Raw genomic sequence first — 21,705 nt, forward strand, 5'->3', positions numbered from 1 at the left:
GGCGCTCTATCTGTGCTTTTTTTCGGTCTTTTAGAACTCACGCGTGCACGCGCGTATGATGTGATGTTAATCGGAGCTTGATTTCAGCGATAAACCTGTATGACTATACGCAGGCATTGCAAACGCCACAGTCAACACCGGTAAAACAGGTGATACGGTTATGTCTTAGGTATATTCATTATACTATATGTATTATATTATAAGGGTGTATACGATGTACATTTTCAAGACAAACCCGTCACAGTTACCAGCCAGCAAACTTGGGCCAGTGTCTCTTCCGTTATTGTTTTTGTGAAAACATTATATTCACGTTCGTTACTAACTTATAGGTGTGTAGGTATTAATTACGGTTTTCACAGTTATTGATTACGGTTATTTATTCTCTTTCATAATTGAGCGAATAAACAACAATACATATATAGGTACTGAGAAAAGGAAATTGTTCCTTTTGAAACACGTTCACACGAAATCACACTAATAGATAATGTCTAATTAAAATTAATTTGATAATATGCTACACAGCGTATTATACTAGAGGTATTAAATTTAGAGTTCAAAGTACCAAAAAAAATTCAAAAGATAATTCCAAGCTTTTTAAGAGTTTAAGACTACTCCTCATTCATAGTAAAGCATAGCATAATCTAGTAATCGATATAGTTACTGTAATAACTATTCTGATTAATATTGCAATAATTTAACGACGATGTGTAGTTTTTTTTTTTATCTGACACCACCTTTAAGAGCACTAAAAATATTCGTTCTTCAATTATCTGAACTACAAATGATGACAAAAATGGATATTTACATGTAATTTTACGCACCTTCGTCAAACATATGTATTTTTGTTATAATCCAAAAAATAATAACCGTGAAAGCTTGAAACAGTTCATTAATAAGTAGATATTATTAAAATTATTATTTTCTTTACACAATATATAGGTAACCCAATTTATTTTTTATTTTTTATAAGCATTAGAAGTTGAATGATTTTTAATCAATTAATAAGTGCAATAATCTACCTTATAATATACAAACCATAATACATTTCACCATCATATAACAATAAATGTAACTGTCGAACAAGTACGAGCCAAACTTTAATTCGTACTCCGTTACTCCTGTGATCTATAATTATACCACCTTTAAAAAAGGATTATTCGGTTTATAGTGTGCAATATTGTATTTTATAATTTTTAACTTGACCACTTGGTTCGAAACGATGTTGCAGATTTCTAGACTAATACGTTTGACTAAAAATAAAAGTCCTGTTCTTTATGAATTTATGATAAGACACAAAATGTACATTTAAAATAATATTCGAGTAAGGTATATACTTCATTTTTATAGATCGCATAATATAGTCATATATGTTTCAGTGTCTGGTTAAACTTATAATATATCATAATTAGTCGAATATATTTTTATAGCAATTGAACAAATCGATTAACTTAACAGTATCAAAATTACATTAAATAATAATAATAATAAAAAGATAATAGCATAAAATAGTTTTTATATTAGCCTATAATGATCTAATTAATCATGATTTAAATTCAGCCTTAGAACAAAAAATTGTATTTAATTGACAACAAATTCAATAATTAATGTTAGTAAAATAAAAGTTATTTTAATTAGTAAAGTGAAAATATCTGAAAGTGACCAATGAAATAAAATATATATATTATTTAATACTTATACTAGGTTTTTACTTAGTGGTACTGTAAATTATGATTTTATATTACAGAACTAGTGTACTTAAAAAAAAATGCTTGTTATATTTATTTTCATTTCAAATCTTGAGTTTTAATATAAATTTAAGTAAAACAATTATATAAATCTACATAAAACAAAGATATAAAATAAATAATAATACATAAAATGTAGTAATACAAATACAACAACCACTCTACATCTACAAAACATTAGTTCTTAAACAAATTTGTTTTCTTACAAAATCATAAAACGAGGATATACTATTTTCCAATGATACAAATTAAAATAAATCACATCAAATATTATTATTTTACTTTATGTCGGTTCTTCCAGTTTTTGGTAATGTTAACACTAGTAATCCTGAAACTAAATAGTTAATGTAATGAATTAATAATAATATTATTAATAATTTAATATCCATTAAGAATATTCAGATTCGTTACATTATTCTAATGGCTAATACTCATAACTTCATAAGACAAGAGATATGAATTTATTATTTTTTTTTTTAATAATCCGTCAAGTTTCTTTACCCCTAAAAGTTATTTATTATTTGTACTAGAGCACTAGGCACAACACCAATCTGTTACATTTTCATGAGTACCACCTTAAGCAGGTTTGATTTTGATACCTATATCGTTTATTTATCTTCTTCGCTATATTTCTCTATTTTTCTATACATATTACATAATAATATTTGTTATAATTATTTGACTATAATTTCATCTAGCCTCTATATAGCTTTGCTCGTTGCATTCTCATTTCTCTAATAAGCTATACAACTAACAAAAGGTATTTACCCTCTTTTTATACAGCTCTTCTAGTCGTGCATTTGATCTTGGTTGCCATTTTTGTATTTCACTACTAAATATCGGTCTATATAGGATTGTTATTCTGATAATTTTTCTTTAAAATCTTTTGATCACGTTTAATTGTAATATTTATTTGAAGAGGACCCCTCTTGATTTAAAATAGCATCTAACGAATATGCTGTCTTTAACTTTACATTTATCTCCTTGTATAATATGTTATTTTTATTGTTTATAGTAATCCTTAGACACCCAACTCTTTTTTTCAAATATATTGTTTAATAGTTCTAAGTTGGAGCTACCTTCTAACATTCATATTAATAACAAATATTTTTTTTTTACTTTTAAACCTATAGTTTAATAATTTAAATTAGTTCTTGATAACTTTTCGAAGTATTCTTAAACGTATTTTTTGTTTTTATTTAAGTTTATTATCTATTTTAAAATAATTTTGTATTTAATATTTTTAAATGTATCTACATTTAATGTAAATCTATAAAAATTTAACGAATTTAAAATTATAATAAGAATAGTGGACTAGTTATAAGTTTATAACTAGTAACAGTATAGGTAATTACTGCACATGCTTTATTTATTATACAATTTAAATATATTACCTACACATTTTACACATCATCATACATTCAAAAATACTAATTACGTATACTTACTTATCAAAAATGAACACGATACCAATATTGGAATTGCACAAAGCTCATCAATAAATACTCCAACTACGATATTACCCATAAGTGCACCTACTTTTCCAAACGTAGAACCTATAGATACAGCCATGCCCCTAAAAACAAAATATGAATTTACCTAATAATAATTATTTCAATTTAACTACAAAGTTTACCTGTATTCTGTAGGAAACAACTCGACAGCAATACAATACATAAGACTAATACCCACGCTGGAAAGAGCTTCAAACACTGAAGATAACACGAGATTCTCAAGTGAAGATGTAATGAAGTATAACAAAGCAGCGGATAGACCGGATCCTAAAAAGCTTACCACTAGATAACACATAAATACAAGTTAACTATTTAACTCTGTTAAAGTAAAAGACAACATTTAACCTCTATTATTTCAATTATAATTTAAAAATGTTAACTGTTATGTTTATACGATCAAATTTATATATTTTGAATAGGTAATATTATAAATCTCATTTAATGTAATATGTAATACGCTTAAATTAATTAACATGGTTATCATATGGTATTAAACTAAAAAAATTAGTTTGTAATGTTTTTATGATGTTATCACGTGTATAATACTTAACAATAACTAAACGATATAATATGTCCATTGTTCATCCCAAAAGTAAAAATAATACGTATGTAGCTCAATAAATCATATTTTTAAATAATGAGCAATATTTACTTTCTTAAATTTATGTTAATAATATTATACAATTGAAGAGTTAAAGAGTAGGTTACATTTACATAGGTCAGTGTTGTATTTACGGGGGAGAATAGGGAGATATATTCCCCCTTCACCCGTCTTTATAAGCTATTTTTATATAGTTATAGTTGTATTTTTTCCATTTATCACTTTATCAGTAGTTAATAAAATCCCAAGACGTTTTGTATCGACAATTTTAGTCATAACTCCTCCCTTAGACAAATCCTAAATACGCCACTGGCGGGTAGTCAGTTATAAACTATTAACTCATAACGTATTATACATTTTTAATTAAAGAGATATCAAACATTATTAGTTATATGCAAATTATGTGATTATTAATATTATATGAAAACATTTTTAATAAGATGAATACAAATATTGAGCCAATGATTAATTCAAAAATAAAATATATGTACCTAAAAAAAACCTGATTCCTAGTTTGTTAACGAATAGTGGCACGATAAGACTTGTTGGTATGCATGCGATTCCAATAATGACTATATTGATATAGACTGATTGATCTATATCATCATTGCACTTATGATCTATATTTTCAGGTTCGGTCTTGAACATGGATACAATTTCACACATATTCGTCATATTTTTCGGTCCTGAATACAACGTTTCATACCATCGAAACCTATTCATCAGCTCAGGAAACCAAAGCATCAACATGTAATAACTGCAAAAAAACAAATGAATGTATTACTAATTAATTAAGTGTCTAATTTTGGTATAGGAAATTATTGACATTCACTTAACGAATAGGACGTGTTACCTGGTAGTGGCGCAATATTGTATAATGCATGTAATTATAGCTATAAATTTAAATTTAGACGTGAATAGCCCAACAGTACTCTCGCAGAGCCCATTAAAAAAACTATTACTCTGTTCATTAATACAATCAGGTAATATCAATGAAGTCACCTAAAACGTCCAAATAAAAATAAAAGAAGTGCAATAAATATTTATTGATAGTAATCCTATAGAGGATTATTAATTATTAAATAAGATTTAAACTTGCCGGAAAATTATCATTAGTCTTATTATTCCATTTATAAACAAATTTCAAGCAATCGATTGTCTCGTCGTGTTTACCCTTTGCAAGTAAAAACTTTGGACTTTCCGGCAATCTTACCAATAAGCATGCCAATATTATGCTCGGAAAAGAACATATAATCACAAATAAATTCCATGATCTGAATAAAAAGAATCCATATTCAATTCTGAATGTCTGTGGTATAATTAACCACGCCACACCTAAAAAATACTAGTGTTATTTTGTATTAAGTTAATCAACTGTTAAAATAAATATATATAAATTAATTTAAGTATATTATTATATATAAAATAAAATAGCTTTCAGTTACCTACTTAATAAATATTAATAAGAATAACGACATTGAATATTGAAATAGAAAACTAATATAAAAAATGTAATTATTTTTATTTATTTAATCAACCATTCATTTAAATAGGTGCTAATAATATTCATATTATTGGGTACATATTAATTTAGTATTGTATTTTTACATTGGAAAATTGTATCAATGTAGTGTTATATAATAACTGTATAGTATCAGTACGATTATAAATTTTAATCTTCCAAGTTCAACACGGCATTGTAACAAGTTTAATAAATAAAAAAATTATATGAAAAATTTAATTCCTATATTATTATTTCATAATATTCCCAATTCCGAAGGTATACGGCAGTAAAATTATTAACAATGTTGTTGATTTAATTTAACAGCAATATATTATATAACAAAAAATAAAATTCATATAAGACATACATATATAAAATATCATATGCTCTAGCTTTTAACGAAAGTAATAATTAAATTCTAAGAATAGTTTTTACCTATGTTTTTTTTATGCAATTATGTTAACATTGAGTATGAATAATTTGGTTTACTATTATGATTTTAATTAATAAGTTATTAAAATATAATATTCATGATATATTAACTATATAATATTACTTATACGATTTTAGTATTGTCTTTATTAATGTTTTATTTTATTGTGTACAACAGGGGTCCCCAATTAATATTTTTGAAGGGCCACATAGGGATCTGAAAATTTTTTACGGACCATCAAAATTATAAATCCATATTTACATTATTTAAAAACCAATAATATTTAACAAAAATAATAATTTACTATAATAACACATATAATGTTGTTGTAATAATGTGTTATTTATTATTTGTCTGCGGATAAAATGTGTTCGGGGGCTGTATGCGGCACGCAGGCCGCCATTTGGTGACCCATGGTGTACAATATCCTATTACTGCAATCTATGTCATAAGAAAATTTATAGTGTTTTAGTAGGTAGGCACGGGTCTAATATACCAATTTAATTAAATATTAACGTTTTATAGCACCAAAATAAATTAATTCAAATTTTTGAATGTATAATTATTATGATAATAATCAAATTCATAAGCTACACTCTTTTATTATTTTTTACTAACATGAAAATACTATTAAGCAGCGTTTATACCTAACAAACATTTAACAAACGTTAATTAAACGTTCGATTAACACATTATTGCTTAACTATTTATATTCTATAATACAGGGGTGGCCAAACTTTTTTGCTAATACTAAAAATATACTTCACCTTTGAGGATCGACTTCCATAAAAAACTTAACCACCATAATTAATTTTCGTGTGCGTAGCCTAAAAATAAATTCTAACACGATCGACTTTGAAATCGTTTGCGATCGACCGTTTGGCCGCCCCTGGTATAATATATTAAAATATGATATTATTATCAATAAATATCAATACAGACACCCATACAGACAATGTCTGGAATCAACTCCGGAACCTTTAGTGTTAATTATTATTATTCAAATATTATAATGCTCACATGGAAGTAATATTACACCACTCGTCCAGAACATTTCCATCCAGCAAAGAAATTTTTCACGGTATTTGATGTTAATGAATTCTCCTAAGTAAGAATATAGAACTGTAGCACCAGACACTCTACATACGAACAAAAAATATAATTTTTAGAATATGTAAAGACGTTTTACATCAATCGAACATGATTCATTAATAAAAAATATATTATATACATCAACAATAAATTAAGGTTATCGTTATAACTGCAGTATATGCGTGGTTTATTACAGAAATCAAATATTCTCCTAATACACTTTTCTGTAAATTTCTTTAACATTTCTCAAAGTTTTGTAATTATTCCTTGCTCAATATCTACACTTAGAAAAACTCTAAAATTTTACTAATATATTATTATATATAGTTACAAAAAAGAGCATATAATAAACACATCAAGGTAAAATCTACGTAATGAAGCTTTTAAGATATTTTATATCAGGTACTCGGAAAAGTTTTCACAGCCCCACAGGAACCAATTAAAAAAAAACTATAACAATTATGAAGCCAATAGATTCCTTTATATAAGCTATACAAACTAACCTAGACACAACAGTAAATAGCCGAAATTAAATCTCAAGAAATAAAAATGTACATAATATTAGTAATAATCATTCGTGGTCTAAAAATAAAGGTCCTGGTGTAACATTATACTTATTATTCACTATCTGCAACACCCGTACATACACGCCAGCAGCAATCACAAAACATTATAATATTTATATTTGATTTAATTTACCCAAATCCACTCATCAGCCTGCAAAATATTAACACTGGATAGATTTGAGATACACTAGATATGATACTGAAAACACCATCCATCATCATACTCAATATCAAGGCATATCTTCTGCCTTTGGAATCAGCTACGTAACCCCAAATAAAAGACCCCGTAAACATTCCTGAAATAAACCAAATATGTATAGAATAAATAATTTTCACCTCAGCGAAAAAATATACGTACCAATCATCGAAGCTCCATTTAAGATTCCTTTGTTGAAAGAAGTCATATGAAAATCACATTGGGCTGACGGTACAACAAAAGACACTGACGTCACGCTAATAGCGACTGCCGCGAATAATGATCCACAAATAAATAATATGTAGTAATGAAAATTTCCAAAACCTGATTTTTAAAATGTATCAATCTTATTAGTTTATTTATTTAAAAAAAAAAGACAGACAAGTGGATACCGCTGTTCGCTCTGCTGTATATTTAGTGTCGATCGGAACACTACTATGCGTGTGTTAAAATTGAATTTAATGATATATCAATGTAAGTAACTATACGAATAACGATGCTGAGCGAAGACGGTATGTCAGCTTATATCACAAACTGTATTTCATGGTGTTTTTAATTTTTATGATATACATATATCAAAGACGTGTATTTTACTTTTAAATCTTTTAATACTGCGATAAGTTGATATAATTTTTTCCGAAAATATTGCATTTTATTAGTATTTAATATTTTAATTATTATACTAATATATATTATTTTATAATTAGGTATACCATATTATATCATCATATATAACTTAAAATATAAAAACATCTTTCTGTAAAAATAGATTCATAGACTATCATAGTATAAAATAATACAAAATACTTTAAAATTAATCAAAAATGTCATTTCGTATAGTAAAATTCTCATGAACAATATTATAAAATTATAACAAAATTATTAACATTGTTATTTATTGTTAAAATAAGTAATTTCGTCCAAATTAAAATTGAAAATGTCTTTAAAAATAATTGTCTTTATATATTTCTTAGATTTTAAGGTTTCACAGTTAATCCTGAACTACTTATGAGGAATCTTGTATTAAATTTTCAAAAATAGATATAAAAATAGAAGTTTTTATGAATTTCTAATTACAAAATAGTTTTAGCATTTTATTGACGATTCTTATGAATTTTGTCGAAATTCTAACTTAAAAGTTAAAACCACTTATGAACAAATATTATAACATTTATAACTAGATTTTCGATATTTTTTTATTGAGAAATTTACAACTAAATAAGAAGCTTTATATTAGATTTTCAAGCATTATTTTTACCTAGCGAAGAATTTTTAATTAACATTTATAGAAAAAACACTGAAAAAAATTGAAGATTTTTCATGCTTATAAATTACTCAAAAATAGAATATTTTGAAAATGTTATCGTAAATAGAAAATGATAATATAAACATTTTGTGAAACTTTCAAATAAATATCTACGGTTATTAGTTATTGAGTTACACCCAAAAATCAAATCGATTACGTCAACCTTAGAAGAAGTAAAAATACGTACTTACAAAGAGAAAAAATGAAATTTTTATGCAAATGTTTTCAATGTTTTACTTCTCCTGTTTTCCTCCCGAAAATTAATATTTGTGTAATTTATTTATATCAATCATCGATAACTACAACAACAGGTCGGTGACAACTGACAGTTTATCTAGATTAATGTCGTCGATAAGACATCGATGTGATTACAACAAATTACGACTTTAGGTGATTTTATACCTCTACTAGCAATACCGTAGCCAGAAAAAAAAATTGTGGTGAGGGGGGGGGGGGGGTTAAAGAATAAATATGTTATATATTACAAGTTTTAAATATAATAGGCATTTAAACCTATTCAATCTTATTTCAAGAAAATATTTCGAAGGAATCTGAACCCTGAACCCCCTGGCTACGCCCTTGCTTACTAGGTATTAGGTAATAAAGATAATAAACTGTTCTATTACCTAACCACCTACTATAACGTACAGAAAGTGAGAAACATTTGTTTAGTCTGTGTTCGATATCAATGGTGCGGTATGGTTTATTAAATAACTATTCTCGTGCGTTGTGACTTGTGATTTAATAGTAAATTCTAAAATTGAATTATTCGTTTAAAAAGTCGATTTAAAAATGAAAAGAAGTAGAGGTCAATCATCATTAATTAGTTTTGATGTGAAAACAATTAAAAATTTTACGGAAAATGAAAATGAGTCAAGCAATATTTATAATGTTACAACTGACAACGATGTACTAAATTCTCCGTAAGTCCGCAAACACAACTTGAGACGAATCATACCAATGAATTATATTATGAAAATAATATAAAGATATTGGATTATTTTTATCAATTTTTTAATGGCGGAAAAAATGCGATTTTTTAAAATAATCCTTTAACACCATCTAAAAATTACCAATTCCCTATTAAACAACAATAGTAAATAAAATTTAAAATTGATAGGGTAAAACGTTATTCTTGGCTTACTCAAAAAAATTAAAAAGTTCTTTTTTTTAGATGCTGTGTTATACTTTCAAATACCATAATTGGTAAAAATCACTTTAAAAACTAATTAAGTTCTACATAAAATAATACCTAACCTAACTCATATAATTAATTTTTGGACTATTTTTTATTTATTGAAATGAATTTCATGTATAAGTAATAAAATATATGTAATATTGATTATTTTATATTCTTAATGAACCCCTTCTCCTGTTTTTATTGTACGTGCCTGGTAAAATATCCTTAAACATAAAAATATAAGCTGACGGACTTCTGTTTTCAATTCATGAGGTTTCCGCCCAGAATCATTATTGTTCGATTGATAATATATTCAACATGGGTAATATAAATTTCTAAGAAGTATATAATTCTATTTATTTTTTTTTAATTTCATCAATAATTATTATATTCTATAATATTTCATTCTACCGATAAATTGAATAATTCTAAATTAAATATCCAAAAAACAAATTTATGTTTGATTAATATTTTTTGTTAAAATGTAACAAATATTTATTTATTTATTTCAATAACAATACATTTTTTATAACAGTAATCGATTTAACTTTATAACTTAGAAATTTTCTCAAGATTTCAAGAAATATAAAATTGTACTCAGCTACCAAACTACTATTATAGTACTTGTATGTATAAACGTATGAACTAAAACTAATTATTTGAATAACTTAAAAAGTAAATAATATACTACTTTTAATTCACTTACCGACCATTTCGATTGCATCATCTAAGTTTACAGGTTGAGCTACAAGAAAAGCAGAATCCTCGGCGTCTAAAATACATAAATTATTTCCATATTTCTTTTAAATTATTTCTACACTAAAATTGAATTTTTCTACAGTTATTGTTCACGTCGTAATTACCCTTTGATTTATTTTTGTCCATTTTCAAACCGAATAGCTTACTATAGTAATCAAAAATAAAAACACCACCTTATGGTTAGGTGGTGGCAGCATCAACAGCAGTGTTTGTAGTTGAAGTTATTTTTATGAATGTCCGAATAATTTCAGACATCCAATAAAACGATCGTAACTAATTAATTACCATTATATTGTTCTAATATTGTCGGCCAACATCCATCAGTGTATAGTATTAACACAATCATTAGTATTAATAACAATCAATTGTCATAACTCTCGATTGCAAAGTGTTGATGCGTTTAAATTGGTCACGTGAGACTGTTATATAAAAATATTTTCAATTTTGCGATATATAGGACTATAAGAGAGATTTTGTAGGTACGGTGAAAATCGAGGTGAGAATGTAACCGGTATTTTATGTAAGATATTATAATTATTCCACGTGTTTATCTGAACACGAAACAGCATGTTATTACAGTTTATAGATATATTAATTTTATTATCAACACTATATAGGTATCCAAATAGGACAACAGTATTAATTTAATACTACATATTTTGAAGTCTATTGTCTCATTTTATTTGTCATGTTAAAATTTATAATTATGTAAATCTCTCCATTTATTACCGTTTAAGAAGTGTTTTTAAATAACACACCTCTTGTACTTGTTCTCACGCCCAAATTTTGGTTGTTGTATTATATATTTATATCATTTGTATTTTATTGTTTCAAGTTAGGCGTTTACACTACTATATATACCTATTTGAGTATGAATAGTGTTAGATATGCCATGTGAGTTTTTTCTATATATTTACTAACCACTCTATCTAAATTAACTTCTAAGTTATTATCATAAAAAGTATATGTATATCAATATCATAGCCAATTATTTATATCGTTATTGTACTTATTACTATTAATAATTATTACAATTCACGATTAAAATGTTCAATAATAAATATCTAAACAAAATGAAAATAATCAACATTTTACTAAATATAAAATGTATACCCCATAATAACACTTAATATTAATAGAATAAAAAGTTGTATGATACTAAATACACGCGCGATCGAAGGGACTGAGTGAGTGATCCGACACCTAAAACACCTACTTCCATATTATGTGGCTGGTATATACTATATATTATACTATTTTTACTATCTTTTACAATATATTAAATATATACCACACATATAAAAGAAAATGTATATGTATTAACAACAAAAAATAAAAATTAATCAAAAAACATTCACAAAATATTACAATAAATTATTTTGAGTAGACTTTTAGAAGATACTTCGACATAGTATCAATAGATCATAAATAATATGTATTTTAGATTTTGAGCGGAGCTATGAATATATTGATTTTATAATAAAATGTTTTTTTCTGTCTGTCATTTTCTTTGAGCAGGTAAAATACTTTGATTTCCAAAAATGAGTTTCAATTTTCAACAATTCCGGTAACAAATTTAATCTAAATACTTTTTTTTATAATCGGGAAAAACAATAATTTTTATACACAACATTTTAACATTTTTTAACAAAATCAATTTTGGTTGTTTTATGCAACTCGATAAAATGCAATAGAAGATATTTGAAATATTCACCAACCAAAAAGTTTATATTATCATTTTCATGATGATAATATTTTTAAAAAAACACTTTTTAAGCTATATATAAGCATAAAATATTTTAAAACTTTTCTATAAATTTCGATAAAAGATTATACACTCAAAATACGGTCAAAATTCTTCAATATTTAATATAAATTGTTCTTAATGTTTTTATATCTGTAAAAAAAATATTGAAAATACATTGGAACAAATTTTTTTTATAAAAATGTTAAGTTAGAATTTTGGCAAAATTTGTCAAAATCACAAAATTGCAAACAATTTTGTAGTTTAAATTCATAAAAAAACTTAATGTTAACATTGTTAACTTTTTACTTCAAAGTTTAGAATAATTAATACAAAATTCATCTTACACCTAAATATTTTATACTGAGATCGTAAAATCTAATCAATATATAAATTATAAAGACGACAATTATTTTTTAATAGACATTTTAAGTTCAAATTTGGATGAAAACTTATCTAGACAATAAATAATGATATTAATTATTTTGTTATAATTTAAAAATATTGTTCGTTGGAACTTAAAACTTTTACATTATTATAAATTGTACTATAGACGATGACATTTTTGATTTATTTAAGATATTATCTAATTAAACTATGAACCTATTTTTACTGTTTTATAGTATCAATACAGACATATTGTATCAAATTTTGAGTTATTTAAGTTAATATAATATAGTTTAAACATAAATTTTATAATAAATAAATACCATTATGATTTGCGAAAAATTTCATCAACCTACAGTAATATTAAAAGTAAAACAACTGTATTTAATAGCTATATCAAAAACATATCATGAAATATACTTATAGTAATATAATAGACTGCCAAATCGTCTCCGTTCAGAATCGTTTTTCGTATATTTACATTATTCAATGATGTATCATTGAATTCAAATTTAACACACTTTCCTACCTTTTTTTATAAATATTTGTTTAAAAATTTTAATTAATATTTATTTACTTACATAATACATGATAAAGATATTCAATTTTGTACAGACAATAATGTGTGTACAAAATAATACATACTCAGCACTAATACATTCATGTAAAATTCACATCTAAAGAATAATAAAAAAACAGGATGTAATATTTTTTTTTAATAATACAAATTCAAAGTTCTCTCGTCTAATATTACATTTTCATTTTATGGCAGTCCTTCCAGTTCTTGGCAATGTTAATACTAATAATCCTGAAACTAAAAAAAACCATTTATATTTACAAATGATTGAATTAATTAATAAAAATAAACAACTTTAACATTATAATTATACTTAAAATCATTAACTATTAACAAATAACATTTGACATTTAAAATACATAAATATTAAATATATAATTAGGAATTTCATATTTAATAATATTTACATTCTAAGTATCACTTCTACAGCTAATAATTATTATAATAAACTAATATATCATGTATATAGTATATTAAGTTAAAGGTATTAGAAGCGATAATATCTGTCTTTATCTAACACACGTGAAATATAAGAATTTATATGTGTTTTATCAAAATTGATTTTATGATTTTAATAGAAGTAATTTAAAAAACAAGTAATATTTCAATTTTGGAGAAGTTAAAATCAAATATCTGAGAAAGTCGATCTCAAGTAGACTTGACGATAAATTGAGATCTATTTTTGAATTTTTATCGCTTCGACGCTTTACTAAATCAATTGGTACATAGAAATAAAAATATATAAAAATCCCTATATTCCACGTGTGTTAGATAAAGACAGAAAATCACAGCTTCCAATTTCTCTTGAGTGCAAACCATAAGCATATTTTATAGAATCGATCTATGTATTATGCAAACAGAAATATAAATTACTAATAACAATATTAATATAAAAATAATAAAACATCCTTAAAAAATATAGGCTAACTCAAAATTGTTTTTCATAATATATAATAATAATTTATCATTGAATTCAAATTTAACACATTTACTACAAAGTATTCGATGATGTGGCATAATCAATACCTACTATAAAATAATGAGTAGTATTTTTTTCATTAGGTATACTTACTGATCAAAAAAGAGCACGATACTAAAATAGGAACCATACAATGTGCATCAATAAAAACACCAACTACAATATTGCCAATAACCGCACCTACTTTGCCAAACATGGAACCTATAGATACGGCAACACCCCTAAAAATAACAAAATATTACGAATTTTGAATAATTCTAACTTTATAAATTTACCTATACTCTGTAGGAAATAGCTCAACACTTATGCAAAATACTAGACCAATACCCAAGCTGGAAAGAGCTTCAAATACAGAAGATAACACGATATTCTCAAATGAAGACGTAATGAAGTACAAACAAGCCGAGGAAAGACCCGATCCGAAAAAACTTAACACTACATAGAGACATAATAAATTAGTTTAAAACAAACAAAATAAAAATATATATTTTCAAACCTAAGAACAATTTAATTCCAAATTTATTGACTAATAGTGGCACAATTATACTTGTAGGTATACATGCAATACCGATGATGAGAATGTTCTCATATACAGATTGATTTATTTCATCATTGCATTTAAGATCAATCTCTTCGGGTTCAATTTTAAACAAAGACACAATTTCACACATATTTGTCATGTTTTTAGGACCTGAATATGATGTTTCATACCATCGAAATCTATTCATCAACTCTGGGAACCACAAAACCATCATGTAAAAACTACACGTACAAAAATATAAAATCACTTAATTAATGTAAAAAATACTGTATTATATTATATTTGTTTAGATATTTTTCTTATATTCACTTAAATTATTATATTACCTGGCAGTACAACAAAATTGTATCACACATGTCATGATAGCCACAACTTTGAATTTAGAAGTAAACAGCTCCAAAATACTATTGTAAAGTCCATTAAAGAAGCTATTACTCTGTTCATAAATATAATCTGGTAACGTTAATGAAGTTACCTAAAAAATACAAATACAAAAAGTAAGTGTTATAAATATTCGTTGACAGTGGTCGTGCTGCAGAGCACCATTGACTAATAATTAATACTTAAACTCGCCGGAAAATTATCATCAGTCTTATTATTCCATCTATAAACGAATTTCAAGCAATCGATGGTCTCGTCGTGTTTACCCTTGGCAAGTAAGAATTTTGGACTTTCTGGCAATTTAGCCAACAAACATGAAAATATTATACTCGGAAGCGCACAAATAATTACAAATAAATTCCATGACCTGAACAAAAAGAAACCGTATTCGATTCTAAATGTTTGTGGTATAACTAACCATGCTATACCTAAAAAATACTAAAATGTTATTAATTGAATATAGGTATTTTTACTAAATGTATTGTTTATTTAAATATTTATTTGATTCTTTATCACATTGTACCAACTTTACTATTAACTTAAAAATATGCTGAAATGCACACTAAGATAAATAAATTATAAATAACATGACGTACTGGATACCTAGCTATAATAAATAATGACTATTATAGTGCTCACATGGAAGTAAAATTACACCAAATGTCCAAAACAGTTCCATCCAACAAAGAAATTTTTCACGATTTTTGGTGCTCACGAACTCTCCAAGATATGAATAGAATACAGTAACACCAGACACTCTAAAAATGGTTTAACATTATATTATTATTTATTTACTCTTGAACTCATTTTTTCATTATAATACGTATGTACATTGATAAGTGTACCTATACACGTAATCCATAAAGAATATTCCACTAAGGTTAACTGATTTAAATCAATGGGATAAATATAATAGAGTTTGCAATCAATAAGACCATAAACAATAAATCTTCTAAGAATACTTTTCTAATTATTTTTACGACTTAAAATGTGAATATATTAAAAACTCAATAGCACATAATAAGTACATGAACTGGTTAAATAATTATATTGATAATATTTGCTTACCCAAATCCACTCATCAACTTGCAGAATATTAATATTGGATAAATCTGAGATACACTAGATATGATGTTGAATATACCATCAATCATCATGCAGACGATCAATGTATACTTTCTGCCTTTGGAATCCGCCATGTAACCCGATATAAAACAGCCAAAGAACATTCCTAAAATAAATTAACTATTGAAAAAATCACATAAATATAAGGAGCAAAATTCATACCTATCATGGAAGCTCCATTAAGAATGCCTTTGTGGACAGAAGTCATTTGAAAATCACATTGTGCTGACGGTATAATGAAAGACACTGACGTCACGCTAATGGAGATTGCTGCAAATAGCGATCCGCAAATGAATAATATGTAGTAATGAAAATTCCCAAATCCTGTTAATAGAAACATAATATTAGCATTTCTTGTTTTAAATGTTAAAAATATAATTTTAAACTACCACACGATATTACAAATATTAACATTTTTTTTACCTGGTGGTTTTAACTCTGAAAATTTTCCAAATTAAATCGAAATAATATTATTTTATTATTAATATATAAATGAAAATTAAAATGATGATTTATTAATTTATTATCTAAATATATACAATGTATGTGTATTCTGTGCATACACATTTTTATAATCTGAAAATAATAATACAGTTTAATTTAAAAAATATATTATTAATTGGTTTTTTACTTTTACATTAAAATTTACTCCATTAAACTTAAATTAACCTATATTTTATCATAGGTAATCAATCCAAAATCTAACCATTTCCAGCCCGGGGGAGAGTCCAATTGGATTCAAAAAGTATGATTCAATGATTTCAATGTAACTTAAATTAACAAGTATTCATTGACTTCAAATATTATATCTAATACAAATCACAAATGGCGTGTACTAGAGTAATGTAAGAAGTCAGATCCCCATAGCCTTTTTATTTTTAAAAAAAATGTATGAATTATTGTTTTTTATAAAAAGCTTAAAAACATAATATTGTTGTTCATATTCATAAAATAACGTACGCAGTTCGGGATCGTAGTGCGTAGAAGCGGAAGGGGTGTTTGAATATTAAAGCATCCTCTCGGCGACATAAATATAAAATCCAAAAATATATTAAATGCTAAAAAATGCTACAGGTTTTTAAAAAATGTGTAATTAACAGATGCTAAAAGAAATGTTATCGATGAACTTAGGACCCGTAGACAGATAAGATTAATGATTATAATCTATAACCACGTACTACATGCCTACTGTATTAATTAGTAACTTTACTATAATCGTGTTTAAGCACCGTCTAGGAAATTCTAGAATTTAGTAAATAATACCTAATATTACCGTTGTCAATAAGTATCGTCTCAACCAGACGACATTTATCGTTTTGTTTTTGACAGTTAAAACTAAAAACACTTGGCTTTAAAAAAATCCTAGTTTCGCGCCAGACCTATTTATTTTATTATGGTACGTATTTCATATATTATATTAATTATAATACTTAGTTAGTGACAATATAAAAATTGTATACAGTACAATACAACTATATACTCTAAAGCCGGGACCATACGATGACAATGAAACTATAATATTGCGATAGTTTAAATCGTAAATCGTGATTACTAATATAATTATAGGTTAAAGATACTGTTGCCGTAATGACAGCTATTATGATAGCTACTGTCGCAATTTCATATGTATGTTTATTATGTACAGTTTATTACTTGTTAATTATTATTACGAGTATAGTGTATATTACTATAATGTACACAGCTAGAAAGAAAGAAAGCCAAATAGACAATAGATGATATTCATAATTTAGGGCGCGCTCTAGTGATGTCCTTGCTATAAATACATCATACATCATTTATTATACTTAAAGAAGTAACCACCAACACCACAATGCGCTCTATAGTTGGGTTCATTATTAAAATAACCTTATAAATTATACTTTATTTTTTATTTTATTTTGATATTGTACGTCTAATTATCTTACAAAAATACCATCATTATAATAATTGTAAAACATGTATATATTTTAAAATTAAGAAAGAAGTACCCTTAAAAATTTTCTTTAAATTAGGTTTTGTATACATAAATATATTATTATTATTTATTAATGTATATTTAAATTTGAATTACATTTGCTACGATGCAGCTAAATATAGACAATATAGTTTAAACTTTATCGAAAATGATAAAATTATCATGCGTACAGTGGCGACTAAACCCACTGGGAAATCGGGAAAGTCTAAAACTTCAGGGCACCTAAAAATATTTCTCAAAAAAAAAAAAAATCGCTTATCCACCACTGTACACTTTGATAAAATTTGACCATAGTAATAATCGTCATATTTATTAAACTAATAAATAATAATACACAATATAGTGTATTATAAACAATATGATTATTCAAAAAACTAAAAAGTACATAGCTATAAGTACATGTGTATATAGATATTTGTCTGATATTTAAATTTAATACAAATTAACTTACCAACAATTTCGATAGCTTGGTCCAAATTTACAGATTTTGTTATCAAACATTTAGAATTTGCAATTTCTAAAACAAAAATACTGTTTTTTGAGTAGGTACATTATACTAGTATATAAATTTTGAGTACAAAAGTTGGTAATTATATTAATATTACATATTTTTTAATATTATCATTCTCGATCTAAAGCTAGTTTCTCTATAACGTGTGTTGTTTATATCTTTCACTTAAATTAAGTTCCTTAAAAAATTGTTTACATATAAACAATATTATGTATATTTATTGGCATAAGCACAAAAAACAAAACATTTATATAGGTACATACACTGAATATGTGATCATATACATAGATAAGTAAATAACAATGTCACGGTATTTATTTATTTGAGAGTATGAAACAAACGAATTAAAATACTACACTTATAAAATATGTTCATAAATATAATCATTCAAAAAACAAAATTAGAATCTAAAATTACATAATGTTGAATGTTTTTTCCACTAACTTCACGCACCTATAATTTGGCAAGAAACTATTAACCAAATGGTGAACCAAGTAAACCACAGAAGTCCTCATTAAAAAATACATGATTCAATAACACTCGCAATAAGAAAAGAAATTAAAATCATACAATATCTATATGATATAATTCATACCATTGTATCAAACAACTTAGATCAAGCACCTAACAAGGAAAAATGTACATATACGTAAAATATCGATTATATACAATATATTTTAACTGATAATTACTATATATTTTTTTTTATCAATAATAAATACCCACATATAATGTTATTTTGAATATACATGTTAATTAGACTTTACTCTTTAATCTTAATTAATTTTTCGCAGTTTAAAGTATATTGTTAATTGATTTATTTTACTAATTCGTAAAACATTTTGCTTATTGGTAAAATAAAATATCAACATTTTTAATAAAACATAAAGACATAAAATATTATTTATGTATAGTGTATACAGTATACAAATATGTTTTGAATGTTTCATTTACAATTTATCATGACTTAATTTTAGTATCTCTAATTACTTAATAATTAATTACTAGTTAATTACTTCGATTAATATATATATATTCTTTGATTATCGATATCAATAATTGTTTTCTTTATTAGAGTTAAAAAACATCTTAATATTCTTTTTATGTGCTTATATTTATGAGCATTTACATATTATACGATTATAATTTTATAGCATATGAAATATTTTTTATATAATGATAAAAATGTATTAATAATAGGTATACCATAGTGTAGGTAGAATGTACAACATTCATTGCGTATACGCCAACTATAAATGTGTAATATTTTTTTCTTAAATATCGTTTTTAATACTATACCTGCAACAATATTAAGTTAATAAGTTTAAACCTCCTAAAATTAAATTTTAACGATTTTAATATAAAAAAAAAATTTATATTTTTATATAAATTTTAGTTACAACAAAACTGATTTTTCACAAACAAATTGTATAGTTTTTGTGGGTATAAAAGAATCGAGTATATTATATATTTAATAAATATCGATGAAAAAAATGTACAATACATATCGAATAATATAGGCATATAGTCACTTTTAAACTTTCTACCAATGCTGTTTTGAATTTGTCGAATAAAAAATGTCTACTAACCAAAATTTCTAGTAAATTTTAAAAATTTAAAAATTCTAAAAATATTCATTTTTCACATAATTAATAATAGTAAATGTTTCGTTAATAATTATAATTTAAGATTTTCAGGTTTAAAATTTAAACTTACCAAAGTTTTTGATATCTTTATCCGAATGTACCGGTTGAGTACTTATAAGACACCTAGAATTCACGTCTTCTATAAAATATAAAAATAAAAATAAATTATTTTTATACATCATTTTATTGTTTTAAAAATTGAAATAATTTACTAATCACTATACAACTATTTAACTAAAATAAAATTTACCTTTTGAATTATTCATTTCCATCATGTTCAACACACACTATGCAGGCATAATCAAAAGTCACACAAAATAACAACCCTCCGGCCAGCGTTTCTAACTAAAGTTATTACTTCAATGTTCATGTATCCAATAAAACGATTGCCATTTTAATTTGATATTATACTAATTCAATTTACTATCGGCAAATTTCATATACATTAATTATACCGTTTTAACACAGTCTCAGATAAATAGTATTATTAATTAATTAATTATAAACTCTTGTAACGCAACAACACAAAACTATCATATGTTAACGCGTTCAAATTGGTCGAACATATGCTCAATACAATGTTGTGGTGGTAATTGTATCCGATGGTAAAAGGTGTGGCAACAACCGTTAGAAAATTGTTCGATGAATGCTGTCTGCTTGTTGAGTCCTGTACTACTTATATTACAAATAAATCCAAATAAATCGGTATTAAATTCTGAATATTTTTCATTGCCACATCAATGTAGTACCTAATAATCATAATTGTAATTCAATTATATGTGCTAATGTTATTCATGATTCATTGCTATAGCCGATTATCTAATTATTACAATTATAATGTACAGTATGCCCTAAAAGTCATGTATCACCCTCAGTATGTCCGTGGAAAATCAATGCGGTTTTTTTTTACAACAGATTCAATTTTTAATTAAAAATAATCAAA

The 21,705-nt window shown here is 25.2% G+C and overlaps 2 protein-coding genes across 3 annotated transcripts; both read right to left on the reverse strand.

Annotated features, from left to right (window-relative positions):
- Nucleotides 1–1,792: 1,792 nt before the first annotated feature.
- On the reverse strand, nucleotides 1,793–11,179 carry LOC132922772 (synaptic vesicle glycoprotein 2B-like). The gene is made up of 11 exons (XM_060986463.1): nucleotides 11,001–11,179; nucleotides 10,844–10,909; nucleotides 7,814–7,975; nucleotides 7,589–7,751; nucleotides 6,818–6,936; nucleotides 4,960–5,195; nucleotides 4,714–4,862; nucleotides 4,352–4,617; nucleotides 3,382–3,541; nucleotides 3,194–3,321; nucleotides 1,793–2,079 (listed from the first exon to the last, which is right to left on the reverse strand). The coding sequence occupies exons 1-11, from the start codon at nucleotides 11,020–11,022 to the stop codon at nucleotides 2,024–2,026; spliced, it is 1,527 nt and encodes a 508-aa protein (XP_060842446.1). The 5' UTR covers nucleotides 11,023–11,179; the 3' UTR covers nucleotides 1,793–2,023.
- Nucleotides 11,180–13,473: 2,294 nt separating this feature from the next.
- Nucleotides 13,474–21,442, reverse strand: LOC132922528 (synaptic vesicle glycoprotein 2B-like). Of its 2 annotated transcripts, XM_060986096.1 has the most exons (13): nucleotides 21,013–21,442; nucleotides 20,833–20,901; nucleotides 19,057–19,122; nucleotides 16,793–16,954; nucleotides 16,574–16,736; nucleotides 16,145–16,263; nucleotides 15,698–15,933; nucleotides 15,451–15,599; nucleotides 15,080–15,345; nucleotides 14,859–15,018; nucleotides 14,677–14,804; nucleotides 13,782–13,841; nucleotides 13,474–13,704 (listed from the first exon to the last, which is right to left on the reverse strand). In XM_060986096.1, the coding sequence occupies exons 1-12, from the start codon at nucleotides 21,035–21,037 to the stop codon at nucleotides 13,786–13,788; spliced, it is 1,599 nt and encodes a 532-aa protein (XP_060842079.1). In that variant the 5' UTR covers nucleotides 21,038–21,442; the 3' UTR covers nucleotides 13,474–13,704; nucleotides 13,782–13,785. The 2 variants fall into 2 exon arrangements, with proteins under 2 accessions (XP_060842079.1, XP_060842077.1); XM_060986094.1 differs by having other exon boundaries at nucleotides 13,474–13,841; nucleotides 21,013–21,441.
- Nucleotides 21,443–21,705: the final 263 nt, after the last annotated feature.

Source organism: Rhopalosiphum padi, chromosome 2 (genome assembly GCF_020882245.1).
Source record: "Rhopalosiphum padi isolate XX-2018 chromosome 2, ASM2088224v1, whole genome shotgun sequence".
Classification (NCBI taxonomy): domain Eukaryota; kingdom Metazoa; phylum Arthropoda; class Insecta; order Hemiptera; family Aphididae; genus Rhopalosiphum; species Rhopalosiphum padi.